The 16073-nt window shown below is 46.7% G+C and overlaps 1 protein-coding gene across 3 annotated transcripts in view; it reads left to right on the top strand.

Moving 5' to 3' along the window:
• Positions 1–15771, top strand: part of LOC105839724 (frizzled-2) — a 76398-nt gene extending 60627 nt beyond the window's left edge. For all 3 annotated transcript variants that reach the window (XM_012686224.2, XM_012686225.3, XM_012686223.3), the window contains exon 2: positions 9515–15771. In XM_012686224.2, the coding sequence (XP_012541678.2) occupies positions 9541–11859 (2319 nt within the window). In that variant the 5' untranslated portion in view covers positions 9515–9540 and the 3' untranslated portion in view covers positions 11860–15771. The remainder of the gene's footprint in view (positions 1–9514) is intronic.
• The last annotated feature ends 302 nt before the right edge of the window (positions 15772–16073 follow it).

Below are 16073 nucleotides of genomic sequence, written 5' to 3'. Positions count from 1 at the left end.
AAGCCGTAACGTTAAAGGCGATATCCGTAACGGATAACTAAAACTTGAAAACAAGTCAGCCACGCTTAGCACAGAATACGAATACAAGTCTCGGTCTTTGAATTTTCCTTGAGAATAATACGGTTACGCTGTGCCGCTTTTCCTTTTGCCTTGACTCCGGATTTTCACTTAAGCCCGAGCGGAGACTTACGACACGCTATTTAATTCCTACGAGTAATTAAGCGGCGCGAGACCTCGCAAGGTACTCACTAAACGCGGTCCAAGCCGGTCGCTTATCTACGCTCGACGCGTTAAGAGGACTCATAAAGGACCGTTGCCATAAATCGGACTTTGCTGCGATCTTAATTAAGGGCTGACTGCAAAATCTACTTTCCGCGAGACGCGTTGCCAAGTGCGCATTCTCGGCATTTCATATTCGTTGCCGTGGAAAATATCGTCGCCTCGAATTCGCCAATTATAAAAATTCAAACACTTGCTCGCTGAGAATGTGTGGGGCTTTTGAAAACATTTTAATTAAATCTAGAATTGGTAAAATTCCATTTGAGAAAAGATCAAAATTGTATCGAAACTTTACAGAACCGGTAGAAAAATTAAATATCCTTCGGCCACCGTGATGAACGTCGTCCGAATCATCGTTTTATCTCACCGTAATCAAAGGTCAAACCGGGTTTAATCTTGCGCGTCGTCTCGGGTGTTTCTCGAGAATACGCGAGAAGAGATCCCGAGGGATCTTGTCGGAAACATTTCGTTCGGGGTCAATATGTCAGGTAGGCGACAGATTGTCCCGGATATACTAAATTTTAGAATCCGAAGAAGGCAGTCGCATAACGAGCAGCGGATATCTCTCTGACTCCTTCGTCCCTATCTCTACACACACACACACACGCACCCGTCTACCTGTTTATCCATTTATCTCTCGATCTCTCCTCTCTTTCTCTCTCCCTCTCCTCATCCCCCGAGTTGCTCTCTGCTCTCTCCCTTCCTCACACGCGCCGTCATCCGCGCACCGTGTAAGGACGATGATTTACGGTTTTAAAGTCCCGTCTTGCTCGCACTCGCGTTGAAGACGAAGCGCGAAAGAAAGAGGGCCTGCCTGCCCTTCTCTCTCTCTCTTTCTCCGAGGAAAAAGTGCTCGGCCGGTTTCAGCTGGCTTCTCCGCGGCGCGTCGAGATGCGCCGGGATGTGGTCGTTGCTTTTGCTGCCCGTCGCACGTGAAAAGTAAATAGCGAATGTGGCAACGACTCGTTCATCTTCCACGGGTCTCGCGGGCCCGCCCTTCCTGTCTTCTCCGATCTCTACTGCCATCTCCTGTTAGCCGCGAGCACGCTGGGCTTCCCTGTGACCGGCCAGCCGCGACAAAGCTGGGGTATATACCGTCTACCTTATCAACGCGTTTCCATCGAACACGTTCGGGAACGTCAGCGGGCGCAAGACGCGGCCGGTATTTTCTGCATCGTTGCGGTTTCGAAAGATGAGCCCGGCGAATCGAACGCAGCGACCGACTTCTATCTTCCAGCTAACGTATAATCCGATACTCTTGGGTAACGATCGAACGATCATCATGGGGGCTGCTCAAAGAATATAGAATCGCTTCGTTTCACACCTTGCGGCTCCGCGGCTTTCGCTTTGGCGAACTTAATGAATTTGTACCGGAGCGATGACCGAATTCTATAATCGGCGAGGCCGTTAGGGTGAAGAACTGCCTCGTTTACCTCGGCTCCTCCCGGAGACCAAATTTCCCTCTCGCCTCTTGTACGCGAAGCAAACAAAACTCTCGACGATCACGGCGATAACGTGCCAAACGGCGAAATCATTAAGGGGCGGGCGAAATTCGCAGCGCGAAATTTCGGACGGTGCGCGATGTGCGTGTCGATAAGCCCGTCTCGATGGGCGATACGTTCGATAGCGGTGCGCGATTCAAGCTGCGGCCATTCTGTCGCCGATTATCGCGCGTGGTTCTCTTTCTCTCCCACTCTCCCGCCTTTCTCTCTCTCTCTCTTCCTCTCTCTCTTTCTCTGAATCGCGAGCCAAGGTGAATCGCAAAATAGCGGACGCTTTCTGGGGCCGAGCGCTTCGCGCCTCCACGGGGCAACGGATCCAATTAGGTGCGAGAGCGCATGAATCCATAATTCATTCGCTGATTAATTAGCGCGCGTACACACAGGCGGAAGGTGTGAGCGCGAAGTAAAGAACGGGGAGGGAAAGGTGGGACGTGGATGGTGAAACGATGGGGAAAGGGGCGTGACGAGATCAGTGATCCTTCTCGGCCGCAGTTTACTCGCGCTCATACGGCGGCGAGTGGTTGTACATAGGTGTGCGCAGCCTTGTAAACGCGCGGGAACAAAAGGAATCGCGTTTACCACCAGCCTTAGCGATAGCACCTACGTACGTACGTATCATCCCGTGTATTTGCGGTCGTGAGGTGTGCGCGTGTGCGTGTGTGTGTGTGTGTGTGTGCGAGCGCGCTCTTGCGTCGTTTTATAGGGAGATAAAAGGTATCCCGACATGACAATCTTGCTCGCTAGACCCCGCGGGAGATTATTACGAGCCTTGTGTATCAAATTGGGATCCTCCTCGCAGAACGTTGTTACGTTATTACGGAGGATTCTTTGTACGCCCGGCGATAACGCGCGCTAAAGACACCCGATTAATCTAATTGTAATTTTTTTTCGTACATTGTTTATTTACTTGTTTTTTTTTGTCTGTTGTTTGAAATTTGGAATTTTTATCTTGAAACGATGGGGAAAGATTTTCTCTTGTGAATTTACGTTTTACGGCACTTTTCAGTAGGAAATAATCAAACACTTTGTGATAATATTAAGTTTATTACGACTTATTCATTAAATACAATAAATATAATGATGAAATACTTGCAAATGGTGACAAATGCAACAATACAGTTATATACACACGGAGAAAGATTTCTTTAGATTTAATAAACAGTTTTGTTCAACTATTCCAAAGCATATATTTCTTTGTTCCTAATAAATTTCATTAAATCTAAAAAAATCCGTTTAAAATTTATTGAAATCAAAGGAATACATGCTTTGGAATAGTCGAACAAAACTGTTTGCTAAATCAAAAGAAATCTTCCTCTCCGTGTAATGGTGTTACAAAGACTAACCGGAGAAGAATGAGCTTACACACGTGGATTCAATTCGATAAAAATCACAGAAAGAAAATAAAAATGTTTCTCGACTAATGCAACTGTACTCTTTATAGAATTACGATCGAAGGAAAGTTTTGCTCTCTGCAATTGCGCGAGCAGGATTTTTCCGGTTAGGTTCTCGCGTATCGCAGCACAACAGGATACGACGACGCCGAATGCTGCTCGCGCGAGAGAAGCCTGTTCTCGCATTGCCGCTCCGTGTATTAAACGCGATGATTGCTGGGAACGCGTTGAGCGCGCGTGCTCGCTCGCGAGGAGGATCACCTCCGGTCTCACATCGGGCAGAACAGTAACGTCCGTACAGGGAGAAAGGCGCGTATGTACAGAGGAGGAAACCCGAGGCAGGAAATCGTTATATCAAGATCCACTTCGCGCGCAATCGACAAGCGCCCGTGTCGACGATCACAGGCGGAACTTCATCTCCCGGACAAATGATACGTTCGTCGCGTGTGTGTCCCGGGTTATCCCGCCGTTGCTGCGGATATGCCATGGTAACTCGACGGCGTGCGATTATCGTTCGTATCCTGATTGAACGAGCGATGCATCATCGGCTGTTACGCATTTCTTTATCGCGCTCGGGCAGCGCTGAAGCGAAAATGAGAGAGGAAATGGAGGATGATGGATCGCGAGCGAACGATGCTCGCGCGGTTTGCCGGCCGGCGCAATTACAAATACAAACAGATAAACCGCGAGCGATACGGGGGAGGAAGTGGCACTTTTGTGTCGTGATTGCGCGGCGTTGAGCGTTTCGATAAAATTTAAATAAGAGAAACTCTACCAAAACGAAAGCCCTCGATTGAAGAATGGCACTGCCCCCGTTATTTATTTGCAACTCTCGAATCTCGACGGGGTTCCCCGTAATTTTCAGGATTAATTAAATCGGTAATTACGTTTCCGTTTGAACTGTCGCGACGGAAAGGCCGACGTCGGATTGATCAAAGAATACGTCTGCGGCCTGACGAAAATTTAACGGAGCACCATGTATATATATATATATATATATATACCATACCATGGCAAACGCGCCGCTTTCACGCAGGCTTTGGTAAATCCGATCTTACGTGTATTCTGGGAATCGCGCGCCCGTGAGACTTGAGTAACAGTGTACAGTTTCGCGTAGCTGCCGCGGCGCGGATACGAAGGGAAGAAAGACCGGGATGGTTCAGCAGCTAAAATCCGCGCGCGATATTGGGAATATCTTCCGTACTCTTTTTACCGTGGCCGTCTGTTAATCACGCGTGAAAAAGGCGCGCGAGCCGCACACCTGTAACGTGCATCCTTCCCGCATTGTGTTCGAGAATAAATAAGAAAAATGTTCGCCTTTTCTCACAGCCACGTATTTCTTTGCGGAAATTCGTGTTCGAGGTTTTATTATTATTAAATGTCACGGCAGTACCATCGATTAATTTTAAATGTGGAAGATGTTTTAAAAAGGATTTCATTTCTTATTCGGTAAAGATTTTTATTTTTTTTTTATACTGGTTGGATTTTGTGTACTGTTGATTCAATTTTGTTCGTTGCAATATTTTACGAGACGACGTGACCGAAGCGCACCCTGTACGTTACGGCACGCGGGAGAAACGTGGCGTTCGAAATGCGTGAAAGCGTGCTTTATGTTCGCATAAAGGCCCGAAGTGCATGTTGTCGGGCGCGAATGTGCGTATCGCACCCGGGGGCTCTAACAAATAGTTCCGGTTATCGGTGCTTTCGCGCGCGACTTGGGCTCTCCTTCTCTCTCCCTCTCTGTCTCTCGCACACGCTCTGCATGTTGCACCATTAATAAACCCATCCAAAAGGAGAGGCCTGCGTTCTCGAAGGCCAAGTTTAGATGTCCAGATTCGTCGGGGAAGATAGATACCAGAAGGAGCTTGCTTGCTGCGCGCGCGTAAACTATGCGGAGTTAACTTCCCGGGGAGATATATGTATGTATACGCGCCGTGCGTCAAACGCCCTGTTCGTTCATGTCGAAATTGTGCTACTCCGTATCTCGATCGGAACGGAAGTTCGCTTCAACGGTGCGCGATATCTGCCGAATGCATAAATTGTTATTACAATAAATTCTTTCGTGAGAAATACATTTTGAGAATAGAAACGACCTCGGACGTACCATTTTCGTATCGTCCGATGTAATCGAGAAATATTGATTCACTCGTTTTGCTTTACCATAATAGTTTTATTAAATTAAGCTGCAAAATTTATTTTATATATATAATAATTAATACTTTCTGTTATAATTATTTTCCAAAATTTTTGTTACTTATATATTTATAATCTAAAATAGATAACTCTCGAGATAAATTGAAAATTAAAACAAAATGGCACGTTAAAATAGGACTGAAATTAATTATAGACGCTTTATGTGCGTCTCTTTTGCAATGGAAATCGTCACCACGTGAGGTTCCCAACATTCTTCTTGTATAATAAATCAAAACCCCGCGCGTGGAACGTTATTCCTGTCAATGCAAAATTTTTTATAACTCGTTAAATCAAAAAATTAGCATAATTGAGAAGATTCTATGTATACGACACACGTGGAATTTATGAGCGATGTTAATTGCGACAGTGTTTATTGCACAATTAGCATACAGTTAAATCTCTCGATAAGCTGCTTCTACGAACGACGGGACGGAAACTCTCTCGAATGATGATGCAAAATGATATTCGAAGGATCGAAGGCTGAATCTCGACGGGCCGTTTCTCGTACCTTGTTTTTCTCGGCTCCTCAGACGCTCCTTAGAGCGACAGATGCAAGGGAGCGGGCAAACACGGTGAATTCGTGATTAATGCCCGTGAGACGCGCGATTTGATATAAAACCCGACACCATCTGACCGCCGTCAGTTTTACCATCTAACGAGGGAGCATAACGCATACCTTATCCATACCTCACCATAAATCTCGTCGCTCGTTTTGATTTACGTACCTTTAGGAGCGTTTGCGAGGAAACGTGCGATATCACGGCGAGCTGCTGCTGCTGCTGCTGTGCTTGTGCTTACACCTCGCTGCTTTTCCCTTTTTTACGAGCCCCGGATGTAACCCCGACCTTCCCTCGCTAACGGCGAAAATCGAAAGCCTCGAGGAGACGGATTGACAGCGGACAAATCGCTGTTTTAACGCGAGATACGCGCGCTATCGACATGTTTTCTCTTCATCCTCGCCGATGATCAATCGAGCGAAAGCGAATAACGGCGTGGTAGAAAGGACTTGCGGGAAATATTAATATGTATAAAAATATAAATGTAAATATTAATATATGCTTTTAATTAGCTGTCGCGAGACGCTGACGATAAATGGATTGCGTTTATGCGCGCGCTATTCGCAGAAACTAGTTATGAGAGAGGATAGACGTGGGAGAGAGAGAGAGAGAGCAAAAAGAGCACACAATTTCCATAAGAGAGGAGTGTATCGTAACCCAAACAACGTTGGCCAGCAGCCCGCATAACCCGGGCAGCAGGGGCGAGATTTTAAAAGTGATTCATTGGCGAGGTCCCTACCTCCCTCATATTACCTCTGCTTTATGCAATACATTAACGGATATTCGTTTCGTTGAATAAGTTTTATGTATAATAGTTCCCCGTATCGCGTTCGTTGATATGCCAGCAGCCCGCAAGGTCAATTTCGTTATGTTATATCGCGATCCTCGGTGGGGTCCTATTGGTCACGCGAATTTATCTCTCGAAAGGAGGAGAAGACGAAAGACAGACAATAAAAGACGGAATTTTCCTAGGCGTCTTTTCCTTTGGCGTCGTCGCCAAAGTGATTAGGTGGTTATTTTTACATGATGAAGCGATGAAATAACGATTGGACGCGCGATACGCATGAAGCTCTTGCAAAAGTGACGAATGAAAAGCGTAAGAGATGCTCGTTGATGATTATATAATCGACGCGCACGTTCATTACGGCGCGATCGCGCGCCACGATTCATAATAACGCATTCTCTGTAATATTGTCGGACCGGGGTAGGGGGAGGGGGCGCGGTCGTGTCGAAGGGAGATCGCGATAATGCGTCGTTGACGGGTTCAACGATGCTCGGCGGAGGCGAGGCGAACTCCGTAACGAAGGGAAAATCAAAAGCGCATACGTCTCTATTGAGGAGAAGAGAAGGCATCGGGAGCCTCGTCTCGCGCTTCCGCGCAGCTGCGGCGGATGCATCGCGCCGCGGTGCATTTCGTTATACCGCGCGCAGCGCGCACGCCAATCGGCCGTATCGGGCATTTTGAGCCACACACGTAGCGGGACTTCTCCTCCCTTGATTCCCCGACGGCGGACGGGCGGGTGCATGTACGACGTCGACCGCGACGGCCGTGTCTTATAAATAGCGACGCCCCGCGTCTCGAGGCGCTAGCAGTTAACAAACGGTAAAACTAACACCGCCTCCTACGATAACATTTCGCTCCGGTCACGTGTTTTCCGACTATTATAAGATCCGTGAACTGCTTCGATCCCTTTCTCTGCCTCTTTTCTCTTCTTTCTTCCTTCTCTCTCTCTGTTCTCTTTTCTCCCCGTCTTTCTTCGTCCTTTCTCATTATACCCTTTTGCCTTTCGCGTTTCCTTCACTCTCTCCTCCGACAGCCTTCGATTCTTCATCATACAGAGAGCTGCATTCTTCTGAATAAATTTGTACGTATTTTGTTATTTGAATAAACTATTTTTTTGCATTATACACGGAAAAAAATATTCCTTTCGTGCAACAGAATTATGGTTGACAACCGAAATTTTCTGTTCCCTGGGAACCAGACGAAAATTCGGTTGCAGCAACAAAAATATTCTTGTGGGACATTTCTGTCGCTAAGACAATTGTTTTCGGTTATCTTAAATGACGGATTAATAACAGAAATCTTCGGTTCCTCCAATCGAAAGTATTTGTTGATAAAGACAGTATTTCAGTTAATGCAAATAAAGCTTTATGTTACTGCAACCAAACTGAACTAATTGAAAATTCTGATTGTTTTAGCCGAGTTACTTTTTCTGTGATAATTGAATCTTTTGTGGTAAGCACATTAATAACAGAAATTTTCGATTTTTTTAACCGAAAGCATTTGTTAATGTGAATATTTTAGTTAATGCAGATAAGCTTCATGTTACTTCAATTGAACTAAGTCAACTGAAAATTTCTAGTTGTTACAACTGACTTATTTTTTCCGTGTACACACACGAAGAATATAAAAATGTTATAGCATTATTATTTGTATCTCGCAAAAGGATAAATATTTGATTGAATAAAAACTCTGTAAAAATTGATAAAATAATTTATTTCTAAATGAAAAGAAAACTTTCCACACTCTAGCTCGATCATATTGATGTAACACATCGTTCGAACAAAATAAAACAAAAGAGTACATTATATACATTTATACATGATACGCAGAAAGATCTTATATATTCGAATAGAGTTATCTCTATTCACGAATAAGATTCTCTTCTTTATTTGTTATTCGTGAATTTATCCGGGCTCTCAAGCCGACCCTGCAGCTCTGCGAGAGGCGTACCGGTTTTCGAAACCGGGTATCTAGCGAACGATCGAAGCACCGACGTTGATTTATGTACGAGACATTCGAACGCTACGCCCTTGCTCGTTAAGGTCGGCCGAACGAACGAACGAGCGAGCGAGCAGCCAGACGCATCCCGCGCCGGCTGGCTATTTAGGCATCGATCGTCGACTCGGACTTTTACGAAAGAGCGGATACACGCGGTGCGGCTCGTCCCGCGAATTACCCGGCCGGGTTACCGAAACGGCACCGTGCTGCTGCTGCTGCTGCTTTGATAGTACGAATTGCAAACGGAACGAGACCCGTGCGTGCGTTCTGCCTGGCAGTCATCGCGCTCCTCGCACGGAATTCGAAACACGATACTCGATACGCCCAGTCTCTCCGAAACGGTGATGAATACTCTGTCTTCGGTAAATACTCCCTCATCCTGCGAGTTACTCGTTATCCGCGGAACAAGTTATTAGCGAGAATTGATGTTGGGAAAACTGTTATTGAATCACTCTTCGGAAGGTTCAAAGTCAATATGACTAATCAGATGTGTAGACAGTTGGATGTTTGATGAAATTTTATTATTATTGCAAGTCGTTTTTCGAACATTCAGTAAAACATTAAACATGTGTTTTACACGTATTATTAAATATAGAACATTTATTTATGTGAGTTAATAAAATATACAGACTAATTGGATGAACTTCTATTGTGACACTTCTATTGTATATATCAATTTCCTCAGCTGAATATTTTACAGAGAGACAAAACTTAGCAAATTGCAAGTGCGTCCCTATATTTTTTACAATAAAAGAAATTTTACCGTGAAAACATTAATACTAAAACAGTACTCTTCGCTTTCTGTTGCAGATTGCAGTTATGCGAGCTCCGCAGTCATGAACCGGACGTCTTTGAGTATGAGACCGGCGCGACGGACAAAGCTATTTCCCACACGAACAATGACAAATCTGTTAACGTTACTGGTACTCGCGACAACGTTCGCGAATGTATTACCAGAATCTGCGATAAATCCGATAGGTAGTATCGTCGGATCGGGATCAGGGGTTTCGTCCTCGTCTGGCAGCTCCTCGTCCTCGTCGTCATCGGTGATCGGCGTGGTATCCGACAGTTCCAGTCCTAACGGCAACGGGGTTGGTGGTGTCGGAAACAGCAACGGCGTTGGTGGCATCGGCGGTAGCGTCGGTGGTGGCCATTCCGGCATAAATGGAGGTGGCGGCGGACATTCCGGGATCGGGGGTGGCATCGGCAAGGGCCGATGCGAAGAGATCACAATACCCATGTGCCGCGGTATCGGCTACAATCTCACCGCCATGCCGAACGAATTGAACCATGACACGCAGGATGAGGCCGGCTTGGAGGTGCACCAGTTCTGGCCGTTAGTCGAGATAAAATGTTCATCGGATCTTAAGTTCTTCCTGTGCTCCATGTACGCACCGATCTGCCTACCGGAGTACACAAAACCGCTGCCGGCGTGTCGCAGCGTGTGCGAACGGGCGCGGACAGGCTGCGCGCCATTGATGCAGCAATACGGCTTTTCGTGGCCGGAGAGAATGGCATGCGAACGACTGCCGTATCACGGCGACCCAGAGAACCTGTGCATGGAACAGGATAATCACACCAGCACTAGCACAGGCCCCGGCGGTAACGGCGGTGGCGCGGCGAGCAGCGGTCTCCCGGCACCACCGGGCCCGCCGTCGCGACCTACGCGTCCCAGCAAGACTTCCCAGCCGGCTCGTTGCAAGCCGGGCAAAAATCAAAAAAACTGCCAACACCCCCCGGGGGAGAGGACGAGGGACTGCGTGTGCACTTGCAGAAAACCCCTCGTGCCCCTGGGGGCGGGTGGCACGGTGGGGATATCAGGACCGATAAGCGTCAGCGGCAGCGTCATCGGGGGCAACACCGGGGCCAACACGGGAGCTGGCTTGGCCGGCATGGCCGTAAGTGGAATAATGCCGGCGCCAGCGCCACCGTCGATGGGAGGTATCGGTCGAAGCATCATCCAGGAGATCGCAGGAGTGCCGGATTGTGCCCTACCGTGTCACGGCGCATTCCTCACCAACGAAGAGCGCGGGTTCGCGGCCGTGTGGTTAGCCGTTTGGAGCGGCTTATGCGCGGCCAGCACTTTCGTGACCGTCACCACGTTCTTGATCGACACCCAGCGTTTCAAGTATCCTGAGCGTCCGATCGTCTTCCTGTCAGCCTGCTACTTCGTCGTGTCCGTGGGATACTTGTCACGCACCGTGTTTGGCCACGAGGAAATCGCCTGCGACGGTCCAGCATTGAAATCGGGCGCACAGGGTCCGGGTATCTGTGTCACCGTTTTCCTCCTGATTTACTTCTTCGGTATGGCTTCCTCCGTGTGGTGGGTGATCCTGGCATTCACGTGGTTCCTCGCGGCCGGTTTGAAGTGGGGCAACGAAGCGATAGCGTCGTACTCGCAATACTTTCATCTAGTGGCGTGGCTGGCCCCGACCGTGCAAACGGTTTGGGCGTATATCGCGGGTGGCGTCGCCGGTGATCCCGTTGCAGGAGTTTGCACAGTCGCACCCGAAGGAGTACGCAATTTCATCCTGGCGCCTCTGTTTGTTTATCTTTTGCTGGGCACGACCTTTCTTCTGGCTGGTTTCGTGAGTCTTTTCCGAATACGATCGGTGATTAAGCGTCAACCCGGTGCTAAGGCAGATAAATTGGAAAAGCTGATGATACGGATTGGCGTGTTCAGCGTTCTTTATACGTTACCGGCCGGCGTGGTGTTGGCTTGTCATATCTACGAGTCATCTCTACGAGATGAATGGATCAGCTCGCTGGCGTGTCCCTGTCGTCCACGGTCAAGGCCGCTCTACTCTATCCTGATGCTGAAGTACTTTATGGCCCTCGCGGTCGGCATTACCTCGGGAGTTTGGATCTGGAGTGGCAAAACGGTCGATTCCTGGAAGCGGTTATGGAGGCGTTTATTTGGCGGCGATCACGGTCACATGGGCGCCGGTGGCGGGATGGTGGCCGGCGTGACCGGTGTTGGCGGCGGTATCGGCAGCGTTGGCATCAAGGGCGTCGTAGGACGAGGGATCGCGATGCCGTACCCGTCGGCACCGGGCCCGGGCAGCGCTCTGCTACCCCCTGGCAGCGTCGCCAGTGCGTCCCAGCATCATCTGCACCATCATGTACTCAAGCAACCACCGCTTTCGCACGTATGACGTCATCAGTCCGCGGGGGGCGATATGAACACCGCTGGATGCGCCGAACAGCAACAAGAGAGGCCTTCCGCCCTCAGCAATTACGGGCCCATCTAGCCCTTCGCCTCGGCTTCGCGCAGGCATAACGCGACGCCACACGCGACGCCGCATACGGCACCGCACACGCCTCACTCGGCGGCGACTATCTACTCCAGGAGGTCGCTCGCGTCCACGACCGGGCCGCTGACGCCGGCGCACGGGATCGCGCCCTCTTACACGCAGGCTACCGAAGTATGAAAGGAAGGATCACGTGGAGTCTCACGTGGAGATTGAAGAATTTGATTCAGCGGCCCGATGTCGCTGTCGTCGGATGCTGCATCCTCCTCCGCGCGACGGACGACGAGCGGCCGCGGTGCTTCTTGATTACCCGATATACGTATTAGCCTGTACGTGTCTTCTACCGCGGGAATCTCAAGGAATCCTCTCTCCAGTTCTCCGGATCATCGGCGATTTCTTCGGCGCCTTCATCTTGCCGATCGATTCGAAGGAATTTCTGTCCTGCGAAAGGACGAATCGCGAGGACGATCGATGAAACGAAGCCAGTACGTTTTGGTATTATCGACAGGGAGGGTCGCTCGAGTGTCGCGGTATAGTGAGATTGTGATTTAGAAAAAAAAAAGACCCAGCGAGTGGTATGCAAGAACGCATGTACGTTCATAGCGATGAACGATGTCGATTGATTTCTCTATCTTTATCTGTATCTATCTATCTATCTATCTATCTATCTATCTCTCTCTTTCTCCTTCTCTTTCTTACAGTCTTGTAAGTGGCGGCGTCGTAAAAATCCGCCAACGTGTCCGTCTAACGTGTATCGTCTCGTCTATTTATCTAATCTAGCCATTAAAGAGCCATGTTTGGGGGATGCACACACGGATGCGACGCGTACGCGAAAAGCGGCAGCCTGCCTTCTTTCCTCCCTTCTCCCGGAAGAGAAAGAAACTGCCAAGGTGTTCTCGATATCGCGCGCCGAGAGATATCCCTTTCCGGGAGATGTTCCCCTTTTCTCGCACCAACCACCCCTCGTCACTGCCACCCTTCGCGATCCGGGGGGTCGCGAAATTTTGAAAGTAGTTCTGACCGAAAGCAGGCCGCCGCCGCCCGCGATAGACGCGCGACGATAAAGGAAAAAGCGAATGTACAGGATGAAGTAACAAACGCTAAAGTAACAAACCAGGTAGAATGGACAAGTGTAAATACTTTAGATGTTAGCCGATGCTGTAAATAAATAAAACGGTCGCCGGACTCGTTTATAGAATGTTGAGGCGCGAAAGACGATCGCGCTTGTGGCGAGTGCTACGTCGTTTTCCTTTCACGAGCAATTATCAGACAAAACTTGTCGTACTCGATATAGAACGGAAAAGTCCGTTAATTGGTTCGGCGTTATGCAATGTCGACGTGAAATACGCCGCTTTCGCCAACTTTCCTTGAGATAATATTCAATTTGTGATGGTTCGTTGAAAGATTTAATCAGATACAGCCCTTTGTTTCGTTTAACTAGAATTCATTAATTAATCACAACTTATCGAGTTGGTTTTAACTTAAGATCCGAACCGTTAAAATTCAATAAAATTTATTCTCCATCTAATGAAAGTGAGATAAATTGATGAGATCTGGCATATATGTTATTTTTGTTGAAATTTTAGTTTATAAATATGTAAATCTCATTATATATGTAAATCATATATAGATGAAAGTTATATATTTTTTAGTTTATGTTAATAAATAAATCAATATAATTTATAATTTCAGATTACACAACAGATTGCGCGATTCGAACTGATCAATAATTTTGACAGATTTTAATCTGATTTCACAATAGTAGAATCGAGCGTTATTGTTATTGCCACGAGCGGACAATCGTCGCGGAAAACTAGATTCGTATGCGCGTCCATGGAAAATGCGTAATAATACAGATATATTATATATATATATATATACAGGACCGCCACGCGAAGAGATCACACGTAATTTAACACACACGTTGGTGTTGTACTAGTTTGAATCTTTTTATATCATAAGTAAGGATGTGTCGCGCTCTCTCTTGTACGCATTCGTGTAATTCACCAAGTCGCAACCGTCGCGCGGAACCAATAGTAACGGAGAGTAAGAGATGCGACGTTCTACTTTTAAAAAAAATTTTTTATTTTTTACTGTACTTCGTGCGGTGGTCGGGCTCCTTTTGCACACGTGTCGGGAAGGGCGGTCGACGCGATAGCGCAAGCACGTAAAAGGGCGATCAACCCTTCCTCGCGCGCAAAGGAGCACGGAGAAGGAAATCCACGTTCATCCCCCCGAAGCATAGTAAGTAAAGGAAAATTATGCACGCGCGCGTATGTAATTCTTATGTAAATCCCGATGATCTAGGAATAGTCCCCGAGCGAGATTACGGGCGAGATACAACGGAAGTAACAGCCCTTAAAAGTATATATTATACGCGTGACGACGTCAGTCACCAGCACACACAATCCAGAATCTTTTCTAGTACCGGAAACCGAGGTCGTAAAGAGAAAGCGGAATCGGAGAAATTTACAGCATCTCGTAAGCGAACTACGTTCGGACGTAATAAAATTTAATTATATACGACAGAAATTTGGGCAAATTTTACATAATGTATTTATCGTGACTCAGGGATACTATTTAAGCCCTGTAAGAATAATATTGTAAGCCAATAACGCGAAATTTAATTTTCGACTATAGATAAAGATAAAAATAGATAAAGCGATAAACAGGCTTGACAATTCTGGATTACTGCCCGCTGTATTTCTTTACGAGATGTTGCGAGCGCAGAGCACAAGCAAAAGAACTGAAAACAAAAAAAAACAAAAACTGCCTCATCCAACTTAGCACATCGACTGCCACATCTCATTCACGTATGAATGCGCTCAGTTTTATGACAGATTCTCAGATTGCCAAACGCATTTCGTTTCATAATTCATCTCTTTGCCGTAAAATGTCACTGAATGACTTCTTACGAAAATTTGATGTCACTTATATTTGAATGACGGGGCCATCTCGAAAATAACGAATACGTATTCGCATACGTGACACATGCGACTGTCACAGTCGATGTGTTAAATGCGTTAACCGTCGTGTGTCTTATACACGGTGTAGATAGAAACCTTTGCCAAAACGGAGCGTACACACGTAATGTTTGTAAATTAGTGGGAGTAAAGATGTCTTACAATTAGTGTCCACATATCACGCCAATAAGAGAGGGGGTAGTGAACGATATCGCGTTCGCACGAAGGCGAAAGGAAGGGATGCGAATTCGGAGTGTGAATGCCGGAAAAGTGCGATTTCTTCCGACGACAATTAAGATGAGCGAAAAGACGTCCAGGAGTGGCGTAGAGAAAACCAGAGGGTAAGAGGAGGTCTTTATAAGTAATTTGTATAAGCCACTTTTTGTCACACTAATTGTCAATAAAAAAGGAGACTACTGTGTGTAAATTGTGAGTGTGTGTTTCGAGATGTATGGAGTATGTAGCCGCTCTCCGCTCATTCTTCGCGACGATATCGGAGCCTCTCTTAGCCTCCCCTCTTTATTTTTTAATCCGTGCGTTTTCTCTCTCGTTCGATCATTTTACGTTTCTGGATTGCGCGACGAGTTTTACACGCGGTTGCCGTCGGCCGCATCTGTACAATTTTTACGTTGCCATAGTAACCATAGGTGTAATCGACCCCGCCGTCGGTTGCAAAAAAAAAAAATTAAAAATATACATATATAGGTATTTATATACATGTATATGTATATACATAATATGTATGAAAATATATTTATATAGATACATATACATGTATACGGCCGCGTGTACATACATTACGCGTATATATCCAAAATGTATACGACTTTTAATACATTTTATTATTATTTAATTTCTCCTGCGTTCAATTCTCCCTTCTCTCTTCGACAACGACGACGACGACGACCTTCACTCTCTTGTCACGGCGTCGTTCGTTCTTCTTACGTGAGTTTTCCTCGTGCTTTCTTAAGTGCGACATTGGAAGGCGTGATGTATCACGACGCGTCTCGCTGATAAATCTGCGTTCTCATCGCTGTTGGATGACGACCGTAAGAATAACGATTTATATTTATTTTTAAGCTGTAAACATTTTTTTATAAGCGCAATTTCTTTATATATATATATACACATATCCTCGTAATAATTCTTTTATTT

The sequence above is a fragment of the Monomorium pharaonis genome, chromosome 3 (assembly GCF_013373865.1).
Source record: "Monomorium pharaonis isolate MP-MQ-018 chromosome 3, ASM1337386v2, whole genome shotgun sequence".
In the NCBI taxonomy this organism is placed as follows: domain Eukaryota; kingdom Metazoa; phylum Arthropoda; class Insecta; order Hymenoptera; family Formicidae; genus Monomorium; species Monomorium pharaonis.
Note: the sequence above shows the minus strand (reverse complement) of the source record. Positions and strands in the feature narration are given on the sequence as shown.